This window comes from Tympanuchus pallidicinctus, unplaced genomic scaffold (assembly GCF_026119805.1).
Source record: "Tympanuchus pallidicinctus isolate F22 unplaced genomic scaffold, pur_lepc_1.0 scaffold3, whole genome shotgun sequence".
Lineage (NCBI taxonomy): Eukaryota > Metazoa > Chordata > Aves > Galliformes > Phasianidae > Tympanuchus > Tympanuchus pallidicinctus.
This window is the reverse complement of record NW_026294747.1, coordinates 4,996,081-5,011,707: the sequence shown is the minus strand read 5'-3', so window position 1 is coordinate 5,011,707 and position 15,627 is coordinate 4,996,081. Positions and strand designations below refer to the sequence as shown.

The 15,627-nt window shown below is 53.3% G+C and overlaps 1 protein-coding gene across 2 annotated transcripts in view; it reads right to left on the bottom strand.

Moving 5' to 3' along the window:
• KDM2A (lysine demethylase 2A) overlaps positions 1–15,627 on the bottom strand; it is a 33,475-nt gene that overhangs the window by 3,070 nt on the left and 14,778 nt on the right. The window contains exons 8-19 of one of the 2 annotated variants that reach the window (XM_052695708.1): positions 15,225–15,331; positions 14,523–14,616; positions 11,944–12,097; positions 10,413–10,528; positions 9,516–9,642; positions 7,867–8,282; positions 3,427–3,510; positions 2,712–2,978; positions 2,385–2,516; positions 2,210–2,299; positions 1,749–1,949; positions 681–1,393 (exon numbers count right to left, since the gene is read on the bottom strand). In XM_052695708.1, the coding sequence (XP_052551668.1) occupies positions 681–1,393; positions 1,749–1,949; positions 2,210–2,299; positions 2,385–2,516; positions 2,712–2,978; positions 3,427–3,510; positions 7,867–8,282; positions 9,516–9,642; positions 10,413–10,528; positions 11,944–12,097; positions 14,523–14,616; positions 15,225–15,331 (2,501 nt within the window). The remainder of the gene's footprint in view (positions 1–680; positions 1,394–1,748; positions 1,950–2,209; positions 2,300–2,384; positions 2,517–2,711; positions 2,979–3,426; positions 3,511–7,866; positions 8,283–9,515; positions 9,643–10,412; positions 10,529–11,943; positions 12,098–14,522; positions 14,617–15,224; positions 15,332–15,627) is intronic. The other variant, XM_052695709.1, reaches the window with a different exon arrangement.

Here is a 15,627-nt window from a genome sequence, read left to right as displayed (position 1 = left end):
GCAAAATGCTCCACCTAGTCCCATCCCACAGCCATAGCAGTGCTCTCTGCATCACCAGGAGCTGTTATGGAGCCTGAAGGTGGAGTGAATCCCTCCTCTGTCACAAGAGCTGGGGACCTGATGCTGCCCTACTCCCAGAGCAGCCATGCCACGTCCCCTACAGCCTGCCAAGCCCAATGCCTGCTGATCAAAGCGTGCCAGCCCTTCCCTGCCGTGCCATTCCCACTTCTTGGCATCAAGAAACCCAGTTCCCCATCCTTGTCTGTTCCCAGCTCTCCATCCACAGCTGTCCTGCTGCCAGCATTGTCTTCAGCCAGTGCCCCTTAAGGCATTCCCAGGCAGCAAACCCATCCTCACTCAACTCGTGCTGTGGGGCCAGGAAGGGCAAGGGCTGCACAGGGCATCGGGTGAGGAAAGAGCACCAGCACCTCACAGGAACACGGTGTGGGATTTGAGTTACACCATGTGACCATCTCCCACCGAGGGGACAGTCAAGCACAGACAGAAGAGGCAGTGGGATGATGCTGCCTGAAAAATGCCAGTGCTGGGGAGAGGAGGAAGGCACGGATAGGTTAGGGGGTGAATGATCCTTTGGCCCTTCCCCTCTTAGCTGCCCATCAGGCCCCAGGCTCTGCGGAGTTACAAGTGGTCCTGGCAGCACTGCCTGTTCCCATACTCACCACTTGTACCAGGTCTTGCACACCCGCATGCACTCGCAGAGCTCCCTGCGGGTGAGGTAGCGGAAGACAGACATCCACACCTCGCGCTGCATCCAGCTCTCCTCACCCTCCTGCACCCGGCCCCCTCTGCCGTTGAGGCGGGCAGCCCCTCCCTCCTCCATGTTCTCATCATCTTCATCCTCCTCCTCCTCGTCCTCCTCAGCAGCCGCCTCGTCCTCCCCCCCACCCCGGGGGTACATCCGGGCAGGTGTGTGGCGCATCACCACACGGGGAGAGTGCTGCAAGTTGGCAGAGGAGGCGGTGATGGCTTGCAGCTTGGGGACAATGGAAGTGCCATGAACATCTTTGGTGGGGCGCTGGAGCGTCACGGTGAGGTAGGAGCCATGCAGCTTAGCCTTCTCCACTTCTGACAGCTCCTTCTTGCCACTGGGGTTGTTCTCCTTCTCCCGCACAATGGTTCGCTCAGTGGCCTGGAGCCGCAGAAGCTGGCGCCGCTTGAACCGCTCGTCCCTGCTGGCGCTGTGGTGCTCGCTGGGACCAGCGCCTGGGGACGAGCGCGTTACCACACCTCGCGGTGACACCGGGTCGTGGATCAGCTGTAGCATGGGGGTGGGCGAGTTGGGTGGCGGGGTCAGGGGCTCCTCACAGCTCCGCAGGGGCCGCAGCACCTTGGCTTGTGCCATGTCATCATCGCTCTCTTCTACCTTGCGCTTCTGCAGAGAGGCAGGATGGCAGGTTAGCAGGGGTGGGGGAACGCGCTCCTCTTATCCCTCACGGTTGTCATGCACCACACCCACAGCAAAAAAAATTGGCATTTCCTTCTCCTCTTGCAGAAATAGTGTCCACTGAGGCTGGGGCTGGTGTCCACTCTGTGCACAAAGGCCCCCTGCCTCTCACAGCTCCCAAGATCACAGCTCAGCACAAAGCACCAAGGGGGTGAAAGGGTGCTCATTCTGGCTGCTTGCAGTGCTGGGGGACCCAAGAGCCAGCCATACGTGCACCCCAAGCATGCACATCACCCAGGAGAAAGTGAGGACGCTGCCGGACGCTGTCTGGTGCCTAGCTTGCCTTGGCTGCCCTGCTTCCATCCACAGTAGTGGGCACAATCCTACAGGCAGCGTTGTAGCGATAGGGCAGCGTACTGGGTAGCATCAGCAGCTGCCAGCGGGCTGAACACTGCCATGTGCGCTCTGCTCGCTGCCTGCCAGAAGGACCTGGTAGTGCTCGCCGTTTCTGCAGAAGCCTGGCTCTGGCATGCCAGTGGGCTCCCTAGGAGCCAGAGATAGAGCAGGAGATGTCAGTTGTCAGCCCTGAGGTCAGGCTGCAGCAGTGTCTGCTGGCTCCTTCACCCCAGCATTGCACCCTGGTCGCTACCTGCTGGGGTCCCCCAGCCTCCAGCCCACCCCACAACCCTGCCCATGCACTTCCAGAGTCACTTCCATGCCCTGGCTGGCCCAAATCCTGCTTTACCCAAAGCAGGACACACAGGACAAATGCCCTCCCCTGCCTCAGTGTGGCTTGCCTCCTACCTGGCCCTTCTCTGTGTCGTCACCCTGGTAGCATTTGGGACATTCCCAGCAGTTGGGGAGCTCGTCATTGAGCAGCCCTTCCCCATCCATCTGCAAAGAGCAAAGGGCAGTCAGCAGCACCCTTCCCCACAGTCCAGCCCTGCTGGCCCTAGTTCTCACCAGTACTGCTGCTCACCTGCAGGCAGCCAGGGTGAACAATCTCATTGCAGATGCAGCACTCCATGAGCTTCTTCTCAAAGTCCTGCGAGTCCTCATTCTGATCCACCTCCCCGCAAAGCGCACACGTGACCGAGTGAGGCAGCCTGGGCTACAAAGGAAAGTAGGGGTGAAACCAGGGCAGAGTGGGACAGCTTTTCCATCTCCTCCTCCTCCCTCCGCCACCCAAACAATGGGAAAGACCCCAAACCTTCCTGCAGAAACCAATCTTGAGCATGGTCAGCCACACAGAACTGTTGCCGGGCTGCAGCAGTCTTTGGTGAATGGGATTGTACCACAAACTCACCGCTAAGCACTGCCGGAGGACGCAGGACTGCTTCATACGACCAGGTCCACCAAACTTCTTCATGTCCCTGCAGTAGTGGCACATGCCACACTCGCCCTGCATGCAGGCCTTGCATTTCCGGCAGCGCACGCGCCTCCGCCGGGCACCTGACACGATGGGGGACATCGTGGGCCTGATGGGCGTTGGGCGAGGGGTTGGCTTCATCGTGTGAGGCTTGGTAATGGGTATGGTGGGCAGGCGCACTCTCAGCCGGGCCTGCAGCTTTAGCTGGGGATAGAAGAGGGAAGGAGTTGAGGTGGGTGGGTGGCAGTACGCCCCACGGGACAGCAGACATCTCCCCCACTGCATCCTTCTGGGAGCAGCCGCGATGCTGCATGTGCTAAGAAAGCCAGCAGGAGAACAGAGCTTTGGATGCACCAAGCATCTGAATGCCACACCTGCAGCATGCAAATACCTCCTGCTCTTCTACCCCAGAGGAGCGGCCCGTGCCCTTGACCAATACAAGTATCCTGTGGAGTCACAGCAGATCTCCCCAGACAAGGCATAAACCAGCACATTTGGGGCTGCCCACGGAGCCCTGTGCTGTGCCCCTGCAGCGCTCCCTGGTCAGTATGGAGGTAGTGCTGCCAAGCCCCAGAAGCAGGCGGAGAACTGGACAAACCACACACCATTCCCCCCAGGAACAGCCACCCACAGTCCTCTTTGCAGCTCCTACCTTGTCTCTTTTGGGCCACTGGACAATGGGGATGCCTGTAAGTGCCAGTTTGGGGTCACTGTTTGCGTATTCTTCTAGCAGCAGCTGATGGAAAGGGAGAGGAAGAGAAGCACAAAAGACAAAAAAGGACAAGTGTGAGGAGAGCAGAATGATGCCCCTGCCAGCCAGGTGGGCTCTGAACAGATGCCAGGGCCAGCGTGCCTCAGGAAGGACTGGCAAGGATCTCAAGGAACTCTCCCCCCTGCCCACGAGCAGCGAGCCCTCCCCGTGTTGCAGACAAGCTCCGTTGAGCTGACTGCACGAGCACTTTCATCGACTGCGTTTCAGCCCCAAGGCCCTGCACAGGGGCAGGGAGAGAGCAGCAAGCTCCAGAGATGCTGTGGGATTTGCAGGGGTGTGGACGCATACAGGCCCACCCCCACCCCACAGCCTCGGGACATGGCACCCCTGTGCCCCGCTGTGAGTTATCCCCCGAGCACCCTGCGTTATCCGAAGAGGTTGAGCCTCCTGCCTACCAGACACGCCTGCTGCAAAGGTGCTTTATTTACGTGGCGTTGCCATGGCCACGCCAGAAGGAGCCTCTAGCCAGCATCCCCGCGGCCAGGCAGGGATAGTGACCCCATCCCTATCCCTAGGGACTGGCTCCAACACCGCAAGCCCGCACTGATTCAGACAGGAAGCCACTACCTCGCCGGCGCACTGCCTGCAGCCCTTCCGCCTCCCAGCCCACCGTCCCTGGACACGGGCTGAAAGAGAAGGTCAGGGACCAAGGGTGCATGCACGCACACGTGGGTACGTGCAGGAAACTGCGGCGGGGGGTGGCGGTGGGTTCAACCCAGGTGCCTCAAGGGTGCAGCGAGGACGGGACCCCTGGCTGCACATCCCAAGGACAGGAAGCAGAGAGGCGAGCCCGAGCGCCTGCTGAAGGAAAGCAGGGACCCCCAGCTTCCGGAGCCCCCGGTCCCCCCACAGTCCCCGAGCATCCCTGTGTCCCCTCCCTGTCCCGCATGCACCGCCAATCGCCTGACCTTGCGCTTCTTGAGCGGCTGCTACTCCGAGGCGAAGTTTGACGAGCCCTCTTTGTTTCGGTGCCCACACGGCAAGGGCTGCCCCCCCTCCCCTTTTTGCCTGGGCTGGCTCAGCTTATGCGGCCCCGCGCCGGATCCACAGCTCTCAGGGACATGGCCAGAAGCGCGCCCGCGCCCCCCGCCCCGAACGTCCCCGGCTCCTCCCCGGCTCCATCCAGCAGCCACGCCGGCAGCCGCGTGCTCCTCTCGAGCCCTTGGGCAGTAGCGGCAGTTTCCTGAGCCTGAAACAATGCTGCTGCGTCACCCACATGCGGTTCCCAGCAATGCTTTGCAACGGGAAGATGGCAGAAGAGAAAAAGAGAGCGAGCGAGCAGAGGGCAGAGCCATTCTGCTGCAGAGCCGGGAGGGGCGGCACGGCGGTTACGCTGCGCCAATTGGTGCAGAGGGGCCCGGCGACGTGGCCCACCGCCCGCCCGCCGCCGCACCGCAAACGGAGGAACGCGGCCATGTCCCCAGGTCAAGGGAGAGCCACCCCAAAGCTTCCTTTTGCCTCCTGCACAGCAGATTCCGGGTTCTTGCTGGACGTGAGTAGGGAGAAAGGGCTCCAATCAAGGTGAGGGGAGGAGTGCCCCAGAATGCGGGGAATGCACCCGTGCCCTCCCAGCTTGGAGGCACGAACATATCACCGTCAAGTTAAGGAGCAGCTCTGGCCCCAAAGGCACCACTGACCTCAGCACTAGAGGAGGACAGACCCGCAGCAAGGTCACCCCAGTTCTCCAAGACCATCGTGCCCCCTCCGTTAACGTGGAGGGGCACTTAAAGTCCCCAGAAGCAGCAGTAGGGGAAAGCAGCCGCTCCCGTGCCTGACGTGTGGCTTCCTGCAGGCAGCTGCAGCTTTTATCTGCCCTGCCCAGCTCTGTTGTCTGACTCAGTGCTAGGACTACCACCACCTCCATCACCACCTCCACCACCACCCCAGGCCCTCTAGGGTCAGCTGCAGTGCAATGGAGACACTCAGACCAGTAGCACAGCTTGGGGGCTTTTCCAGCACTTCATCTATGCTAAGCCTGTTGGACCATACACAGAGGTCACCTCTGCTCAGCAAGGGCAGCAAAGGGGTCCTCAGCTCAGCCTACTGTGCGAGAAGCATCAGATGTGCTGTGAAAGCTGTAATACCAGCACAGGGAGCCTCACAGCCTGACCTTCACTGTCCAGCTCTGGTGGGGGCAGCCCATTCCTCACCCCTGCACCAGACTACCCACGGAGTGTCCTGAGATCACTGACTCCTCTAAGGGGACGATCACTGCTCTAAGGGCTTCAGCAGGATGCCACAATTGCCGCTTCAACATGAGCACCTAGAGAAACCAACTGCCTTGGGAACATAGATTCCACCTGGCAGATCTCCAGAGACAGGGATGGGGAACATTCCGGGCAGATGTAACCCACGGAATAAACAGAGCAGACAGGGGAGAGTACAATGCTGGCAGAAGAGCAAGGTGATGGCTCTGATGTGGGCAGACCTTGCACCAGGTACATGCCTGGTGCTCCAGCAGCTCCAGGCAGAGCCCAAACGCAACAACTAGTTTGTGACTGTTCCTCTACTGGTTTAGAGGAATGGGGATCCAAAGTGATGGGCAGAAGCAGTCCACAGGTGATAGGACCTCTCACGCGCCCATCTTTGCCAGTGATCCTTCAGTGACTCACCAGACCGTGCACAGTGATACACCTGGAGGTGCTCAAGGCCAGGCTGGACAGGCCATGAACAGCCTGATCAGATTGGTGGCAGGCAAGCAGCCCACAGCAGGGGTGAGGCTGGTGGGGCTTTTATGTACCTTCCAACCAGACCATTCTACAGTATCACCGAATTCATGGACTTTTTTCAGCAAGACAGCAGTGCCAGATGTGTCAACCTCACTCCTCATGCTAGCAGACTCTTGGATTCCTACAGCCCTCTCATTTAAGCTACGGCAGAGCAAATAGCAGTGATGCAGTGTTGCCAGGAACTGTCCAAAGGATGCAGGCAAAGCTAAGAGGTCAAGGTGGAGACAGAGGCAGCTCTTCCTGCTCAGTGTTGGTGCAGCCCTTTCAGGAATGGCTTTGCAGAGTCTCAGCGGACAGACAGCACCTCTTAGCACAGAGCAGGAAGCAGGTCTTTGTCACATCCAAAGTGCCAGGTGCCACCATGTGACAACTCTGGGCTCAACTCATGACAGGATGCAAAAACGCATTTTTCTGTATGACCCAGCACACGGGCACCCTGAAACTCACCATCACCACACAAGAGACAGTGTGGAAAGTTTATCAGGTCTGTGCCTATGGACACAGGTTATTAGAGTACAGTTGGAAGTGTGTTGCGGCATTCCGTCTGGTCAGGATCACCAAGAATCCCAAGGGAGAAACCTGCTCACAGCTGATGTTTCTCTAGAACACTGTGCAGTCCAGGCAGGGCCATGGTGGCTCAGACACGCATGCTGCAAACTTGAAAAACCCAGGAGAAAGAAGACCTGCAGCCCATAACAGGGAGGCCTGACAGGCTCCTGTGGCCAAGTGTCTCCGACATCTACAAGCCGTGGGGTCAGTTAGGACCACAGGCTGCACGCAGCTGCCCCCAGCACAGAACAGATTACCAAATGCCCCACAAAGTCTGGAGACTTTCCAGTTCCCTGGAAAAGGAACAGCAAGGAGCAGCCATAGGAGCACCTGCATTTGGCTGTCAGCTTTGGTACAGGCAGCTGAGCAGGTCACTGCCAGTAAGAAGGAGCAGGAAGTAACTGTGGATTAAGGAACTAAGATGGACTTCGCACGGAATACAGGCTGAAATTCTCACTTCAACACTGAAAAGGCTAAAACACCAAGGAGGTAGACTCCACAACCTCTGTGATTCACCTCCAATTTTGAATATTCTATGATTTTATGATGCGCAGAGGCAGCAAAACAGATCAGATATAGAACAGGGTGTAAAGCTGGACAAAGACTCCCACATAAACCAGGATCAACATCTTGTGTGAACAACCCAAAGAAACACAGACAATTCTACCCAAGACAGGGCACTCCAACTATCACAGCATCCAGCAGCCCAGGGAGGCCAGAGCCAGAACAGGACAAACCACACTGCAAATGAGCTCTGGCACCTGTAAGGGACCCACACAGCACCCAGCCAAAATCCAAGTCAAGGCTGTCCTGAAGCATCAGCTGGTGCAACATTACCCAGCACAACATTAGCCTTACATATTGGAAAAAAGAAACCTGCAGACGCAACACCCCATGACTGATTTAAGACCACGAATGCACACAGATTCCTCATTTGGGGGTGGGAGAGGAGGGGAGGGCGTGGAGTTTTCATCTCTGATACACCAGCAAACGAACTCATCCAGGGAGCAGCGTCACAAGCGGTGCTCCCAAGCCTACGTACCTTGACATCGGCGATGAGAGCGTCCTCGTCCTCGATGCCGGTGGGAACGCACTTCTTGTGCAGAGGGAGTGACTCTAGCTTGTCTACCAGGCAGCGCAGCCCCTCCAGCTCAAACTGTGTCAGGTGCACCCTCCTGCTCTTGCGTGGACTGCCACCATGTAGCTCCCAGGCCTGGCCATTCTGGGAGCCCCGGCTAGAGTCAGAGGAGTCTACAGATGGGCTCTTCTTCAGAGCCGGCAGGCTGCTCCGGCAGCTCCTGCCCAGTTCGTCATAGTCCACGTTGGCACCATTGGCTACAGGGCTGGTAAGAACAGACCGTCTCGTGATCGGTCTCCTTGGTTCCTTTCCTGCTGCATCCTCCTCTTCCTCCTCCTCTTCCTCCATGTTTATCGAATCTGAGGAGCTCAGCTCCATATCTGCCATGAAAGAGAAAGCATGAGACAAGATCCCAGTGGCCAACTGGTCGCAGGAAACATTCAGTCTTTAAAGGAACCCTCTCAGGATTTATCCAGATTTAATTAGCTATTTCTTAAAATCTCGTTCAGGAGTTCTGTAAATGAATTCCAAGCTTTGGGGGGATCTACACAGGTCCTTACCTGTTATGAAAATAACTGAAAAGTAATTGTTTTTTAACAAGCTTAAGATGGACGTTCATAATTCCTGTATCTTTAGTATGGTGAGACAGATCACCAGTGAAGCACATTACTGGCACAACAGATATACATGGGGCAAGATCACAAAAAGGATGGTGCATATGGCTGCTAGAGAGGAATAGCAAAACCCCTTCCTACTCCCAGTCACTCTGTGGATGGCCAGGCAAGGGATGTGGGAAGCCTCCTCCAGCAGATGATAGCAAAGCTGAGGTCCAGATTTATTTTGAGAGGGCTTGGCATCTCCTGCCATCTGGTCTTGGGTGGGACCTGCCCTCCTGGTGGGAGGCAGGAGATGTGGGCTTTCCAGATGACCACAAGGTCTCCGAGCCTGACTGTGCATAACAAAGCACCCTCCTCTCACCCTAAAAATAGCTGGGAGCAATTCTCCAATGTCACCAAAAGGCTTTGGCCATCAGAAAAGCATCCAGTCATGGGCATTTAGATCCCCTCTGAGGAGTGAGGACAGATTTTTTCAGGGCCCTCAGGCTCAGGCTATCCAGCTCTCCCCCAGTCTCAACAAGGGTATATCCATAACAAATAACCTCTTAAACTGCTGCAGAGGCTTTAACGAGGCCAATCACCTCTTTTGTGAGACCTTCTTGAAGATCATCTGACAAAGCTCCTCAAACTCTGCATGCAGGATGGCCCTGATCAGCATGAAAGCATCACAACCCCACAGCAAGGCGCCATGATGCAGCAAGGCAGCATTCCTCCCCTCTTCTGTTACACGCTTTGCATGTATGAGCAAGGCCAGGAGCCGGTCTGCTGGTTTTGCAGCTGCAAGGAGCCTGGCCTGACACAAGAGCAGAGGAGGAAGTAGTCTACCCTCTGACTGCTCAGTGCAGCAGACAGGGAAATGAGAGGAAACACACAGAGAAACCACTCTGTAAATGGAGGAAGTGAGGGTCCTGAGTTCTGTCCCGCACAGCCCTCCCTGCCTGCCACACAGACCTGCAGCAGCATGTGAGGAGGAACAGGGGCTGGAGAGGAGCTCACCCATGCTGAGTGATTCCTTCTGGAAGTCCTTGGTGAGATGTGAGCGGCTGGTGATGCAGTAGACATAGCGCTCCAGCACGTACCAACACATCTCATAATAGAAGGGATAGCGAAACTTGTTTGGGACCTGCAGAAGAGGGAAGAGGATCAGTTCAGACTGCCTTCTGCAAGGGCTGCAGACTGCTGTGCTGCCTGTAGCGAGCCCAATCCCCTCCACAGAGGCAGGAAACGCATGTACATGTGTAATAGCAGCATCTGTGCCAGATGTCATTCTCCACGTGGAAGGAAAGCAAAGGCTAGGTGGAGCAGACACGAGGTACTTCTCACTTGCAAATCATTAACATTAACACTTCCTTTGTCTCTGTCAGGATTGCAGCTCTCCACTGGCTTCCTTCTCCTTAGTACAGGAGAGCAGCAGATGCCACAGCCCAGGCTTCTCTGCAGGAGCCACATCTCCACAAGAAACAAGGGAGAGCACCCACTTGTCAACAGCATTCTTGGCTTGAGTTTTCTGGGAGCCTTTTGTTTCAGCCATCTTTATCACATTAAAGCCCACAATCAACATCAAACAAGAGCAGAATGGCTAAGGGCAAAGGCATTGTGCTTGGATACACTCCCGAAGACCTGCTGGAGCCTTCCTCCTCCCTGGCTGCTTTGCCAGGGGAGATCCCCACTACACTCTCTGCAATGCTTCCAACCCCTTGGATGCCTGACATCAGACTGGAGGTAGGATGAAGGAACACAGCGAGCCCTAACTCACCCAAGCTCCTTCCTGCACATCTAGCAGGGGAGTTCCAGCAATGTCACAGGGTGAGATGCAGCTCGCCTGCCTGCACACCACTGCTCCTGTGCCCTCCCTGCCACCCTAGGAGGCTGCTTCCTCCCAGCTCTCCTCACCCGCGTGCGGTCTTCAATGCTGTAGATCCGGAGCTGCATAGGGATGTTGAAGCTGTGCAAGAAGTTGCCTCCAAAAACCAGTGTGTCCATGGGAGTGTACACAGCATGGATCCAACCTTTGGGAGAAAGAGTTTGAAGAGTTCTGCTGAGTGAATAGGGGAGGTCAAGGTCACACAACCAGTTAAATCCCTAACTAATCCCTGTTTCATCCTTTGAAACCGCTTACCAACTGCAGTTTTTGGAGAAGGGCTCTCAAAACTGCATAACTTCCACACTGCTCAGCTAGGCTTATTCTGATAGTTAGGCTTTAAACCATACCTAGGTCAGCTGTTAACAGATTAGCCATGACCCATCACAACAGCCAGGGCTAGCAGCAGAGGAAGGAGAGGAGTGGACCATCTGCATCCCAACTCTTTGATGAAGGCTGACACTTGCATTAGCACAGCAATGTCTAATCCTCACAAAGCATCACTACTGAATCACTCAATGCTCAGCTCATTTTACCCATCTAAGAACTAGAGGCAGATTTATACTTACACACCTAAATTCACCTTCCCAAGGTAGTGAGTGTGCCAGTATCTACCTCCCCTCCACAACTTTTTGTCATTCCAGTCTGTCAGTTGCTTCCTAGTTGCATTATACTTAAAAACATCAGCAGAACCAAGAACAGTCTTTTACAGTTTATTTAACAATAGAAAAAAACCTCAAAGTTAATCAAGTCCCAGTTCCGTTGTCTCAGAGGTTAATCCAGACAAGTCCAACATTTTGTAGATCCCAGCATTCCCTTAGGGCAAAAAGTCAAGACCCCATGACTCAAGTCACTTGTACAACCCCTGCTGTCTTCTGTTCCTGCTTCTGCTGTAAGCTACAGGAACATGTGTATACAACACACCTAATTTCTGCACTACTGTTAACAGGAAACAGCTTCTGCCATCTGAGACAGCCTGATGGACCTAACTTTTATGTGGCAGTTCTATTAGAAGCCTTGAAAGTGATTCCTTGCAAGGGGTCCAATCATCTTTCTCCTTACAAGAAAGTATTCCTTACTGCTAGGGCATTTTACAGACATCCCAGGTCTGAATCACAGCCCTAAAAGGCTGTGAGACAGCTCCTGCCAACAATTAACTCGGGCTGCTGTGTGACCCAACTCTGCACCCCATCTTTTTCTGCCTTTGCTGTTTCCTAGCACAGCACTGCACTGACTGCGCATGCAAGACACTGCTGATGCACTCCTGTTCGTTCTGCTTGCTTAAACAAGTCAGGCTTAGAATGATAGTGTGGTGGGTTTTGGGAAAGCCTCCTTTTGTGATGAAAGACAGACAGAGCCTTTTGGACACCTGTGTTGAATCTGCAGTACCATGAAAGTCATGTTTTGAGAGCCACAAGCAAGAGAACAGAGCCACATAACACTGCCCTCTCTCTTCTACTCATGAAAGCTAAATTTTGCCTGCCCTGATTCTGCTTGTGTCTCAGGTGTTCCTGTGCCACAAACCTGGCAGAAGACAAGATGCAACTGCCCAACCTGCAGTACCTGAGGGGATGACAAACGTATAGCCCTGCTTCAGCTCGATGCGCTGGCACTCTGACACTCTATCTCCAAGAAATATGTCTCCCTGCTTCCCTGAGAGAAGCCAGTTTTCATAGAGTTCCAGGTTCTGGGGTGTAGGAGGGATCAACCAGAAGATCTGCAAGTAAAGAAAACACATAAGTCACTGTACTGTTAGCTTCTTCTAAACCTGTCCTGCTCCCTCCCCCAAATATCCAGACATCTTCCTCTTCCTACCTACAGAGGATGCAGACGTGCAGAAATCCCCAGTCAAGTGACCAAAGCAGCTGTCCCATCTGGGAGAGCAAGCCACTGAACAAGGGTCCTCATCCCCCATGCACCAAGCATCATTCCTAGACTGAGCCTGGGATGCTCTGTAAGGCATTACTTACAAAGTCAACGTGAACAGACATAAAGCCAACTAAAGACGAGAGCACTGAAACAAAGGAGATATTTACTTGTCTCTTTCTGAATGCTGACATGTTATTCAGAGCCACAGATGAACTAGAGATTTGCATTTCTCAGCCTTTGCACAGTACAGGTGGGCCAGTAAATATCAACCCCTCTACTAGGCTCTTCAGACACTGTTAGCTTGTCTTATGAGAAATCAGTGGAGCCACAAATCAGAATTATGGGAGAGTCTGGCAGCTACAATTCCTTTGCAAGGAGAAGTAGGTTGAAAGCCCAGATTCTTTAAGAGGGACGATTTGCTGTTATCCCTTAACACAGCTCAAGTCAGTGGAAAAAGATGGGATAGTATAATTTCCCAGTAACTGCCCATTTAGCCAGTTTCTTCCCAGATCTGTTCTCACCCACTGCAGAAGATCCTTAATGAATTCAGCCTTAGATGATCAGTGGCTTTAACCAGAAGCTCCAGGAATATCCAGTTGCTCTCAAAGGCAAAGTTTAGTAGCTGGGGGCATTTCACTGGGCAACAGAGGTGAAGCCTTTGACAAATTCTGCACTATATGATATTTGTTTTGCTTATACGGCATGCTGAGCTACCATCACGTTTCCCTGCTCTGACTGCACCAATTCACTCATGCAACGTTGAGTCTGCTGTGTTGCTCCCCTGAGCAGTACTGCTGAAGCACAGACTGTATCTGTGACAATGGGCACATCCAGCCAATGGCTATTGAAGGGGGTTTGCTCCCAGCCAGGACTTGGTGTCATTTAAGTTTCACTGTAACTGTGCTCTCCAGGGTAGACAAAGAGCCAGCTAGGGCATCTGACTTTGCATTAGCTAGCTCCTTCAGTGTTACAGCATCTGAATTGCTACAGATCTCTTCTCTGAAAGTGAACAGAAGAGACGTAACACATCCAACTGTAAGCAGAGCTTAAGGTACAATTCACCCTGTTGAGGGCAGGAGAGAGAACTGGCACCTTCCAGTTCCCCCTCCAGATGGGCTTCCTTCCAACCAGGCCCACATACAACATCAAGCTGGAGTAAGGGATACCTGGCATACAGGAACCCCTGCTTGACTGACTGGAAACAACCAACTGGGAAGCAAACTGTGCACAAAATTTGTAACCTAGTGAACTTTATCTCAACAGAAGTGGGGTTCAGTTTTCAAGTCTTGGACTGATTCAGCTACAGGAATTGATTACAGACAAGCAGCTCACATCTGACACTGTTAGAATCACAGAATCATAGAATCACTCCAGTTGAAAGACTTTCAAGATCATCAAGTCCAGCCACAACCTAACCATACTGCCCTAACTCTAACAGCCCTCTGCTACATCATGTCCCTGAGCACCACATCCAATTGGTTTTTAAACACATCCAGGGATGGTGACTCAACCACCTCCCTAGGAAGCCTATTCAAGTGCTTCCTGATATCCAATTTAAAACTTCCTTGATGCAACTTGAGGCCATTTCCCCTAATCCTGTCACCAGTGAGAAGAGACCAGCCTCGCTCTTGCTGCAATCACCTTTCAGGTATTTGAAAGAGTAATAAGGTTTTCCCTCAGCCTCTTCTTCCCCAGACTGAACAGTCCCAGTTCAGAACTACTTCTCACAAAAAAAGAGAAACATTACAATAGGTTTTGTACGGAAAGCCTGTCCCTCACCTCCAGTTTGAAAGCTTCTACTTTTGAAATCACTTGATGTTTTAAAAGGTGACACCCTCACACATCTGCTGGCTATTCAAAAATCTGTGCACAGTTAAGCTTTAGGAGGCTCTCATTCACCTTTAGGTATTTCTCTTTTGGTTGTTGCTCCTTCCAGGGTTACTGTTTGCACCACACCAAGAGGTGATCAGTCATGTAGCCAAATGATCCTTCAGAAACCCAAGGCACTGGATGAATGGGGTCATTATACTCTATACCATCCAGCCTTTTGCAAAGTTTCTCAGCATCACCTCTACAGCATGGGTTTTCAGATTGTGCCTGGTGGACCTCTGTGTGCCTCAGCTACTCTTAAGAGCCATACATGAACAAGCTTAGGGTGAAAAGACTTGAATTCACTGTCTGGGACCTGCATCTTCAAGGATCAATAGAAGACAACACTAAGAGTCACTCTCCTATAGCACCTTCACCTTTCCCAACAGGGACTGTCCTCCTACCTTGCCTCCTCTGTGGATGTGATACCACACAGAAGTACCACCAAAGTCCACATGGAAATCGGTGTAGCAGCCCTTGACACTCATCAGACAGTACCTGGTGGGAACCAAGAAGAGAAGGTGAAAACAGGTGGCGATCCCTATTTTTAAATCAATACAGTGCATTCAAAGTGAACACGCTGCCCAAACCCCAACCAATAGCTCAGTGCACTGCCTGAAACCAATCGCTGCAGTGTTAAGCACTTCAGCTGCATGAAGGTGATTTGTGGGAGAGCTCACTTCACATTTGTCACATCCCTGCAAGAAGATCTAGCCCAGGCAAGAGGAGATCTTTCATCCTCACTCATTTAGAAACCCTCAAGCCACAGGTCTGTCCTACAGGGAAGGATGGGCAGCACTCCACAGCTCAGGGGACTCCAGATGCCTCAAAGCAGCAAGCACCAAGAGCTCCCTCAAAGTGCAGCAAATGCCTCAAGATGACATGCCCACCCTTCCACACAGCACGTGGCGCAGGCTTCAGAAACTAATTGCAGAGTTATTAACAGAGTTGTTACCTGCTAATATAAATGGGGTAAGGGGGCACAAGGTGGCACAGCTGTTCCTCCCCCTCCCCCCTTGGAACAAACTGCTTCTCCTTTGGGCAGATTTCTTGCAAGAGATCCTGAGCTACGCCAATGGTGGTAGGCAGCAAAACAAGTCACTTACTTCTGCACTTTTGGATACTGCATCTCTAGAATAGCATTTGTGGACTCTGTCTGACTCTCCTTCAGGTGCCTGGGCCACATGTTATCAACCCAGTCAATCAAATCCACCTGCAGCAGAAAAGTGAGAGACATGAGTATAAATGAAAGTGGCACAACACTCCCGCACTGGACTACCAAAACTACTATGGTGCTGCACACAGGCTGCCAGCAAGCTCAGTTCAGAGCATAACCACAACAAACTCTGGGACCTAGGAAGGAAAGGAGGGCCTCTGGGTTTAGCTGAATGGCCACAATGCTCCCATGTTGGCTCCCGCTCACCTCAGCAACTTCTCTTGTGCCCCTGCTGCAATCCTACATGTAAAGCATTTGAGATCAGCTGTTCTCATGCTAGTGAGCCTCTGAAT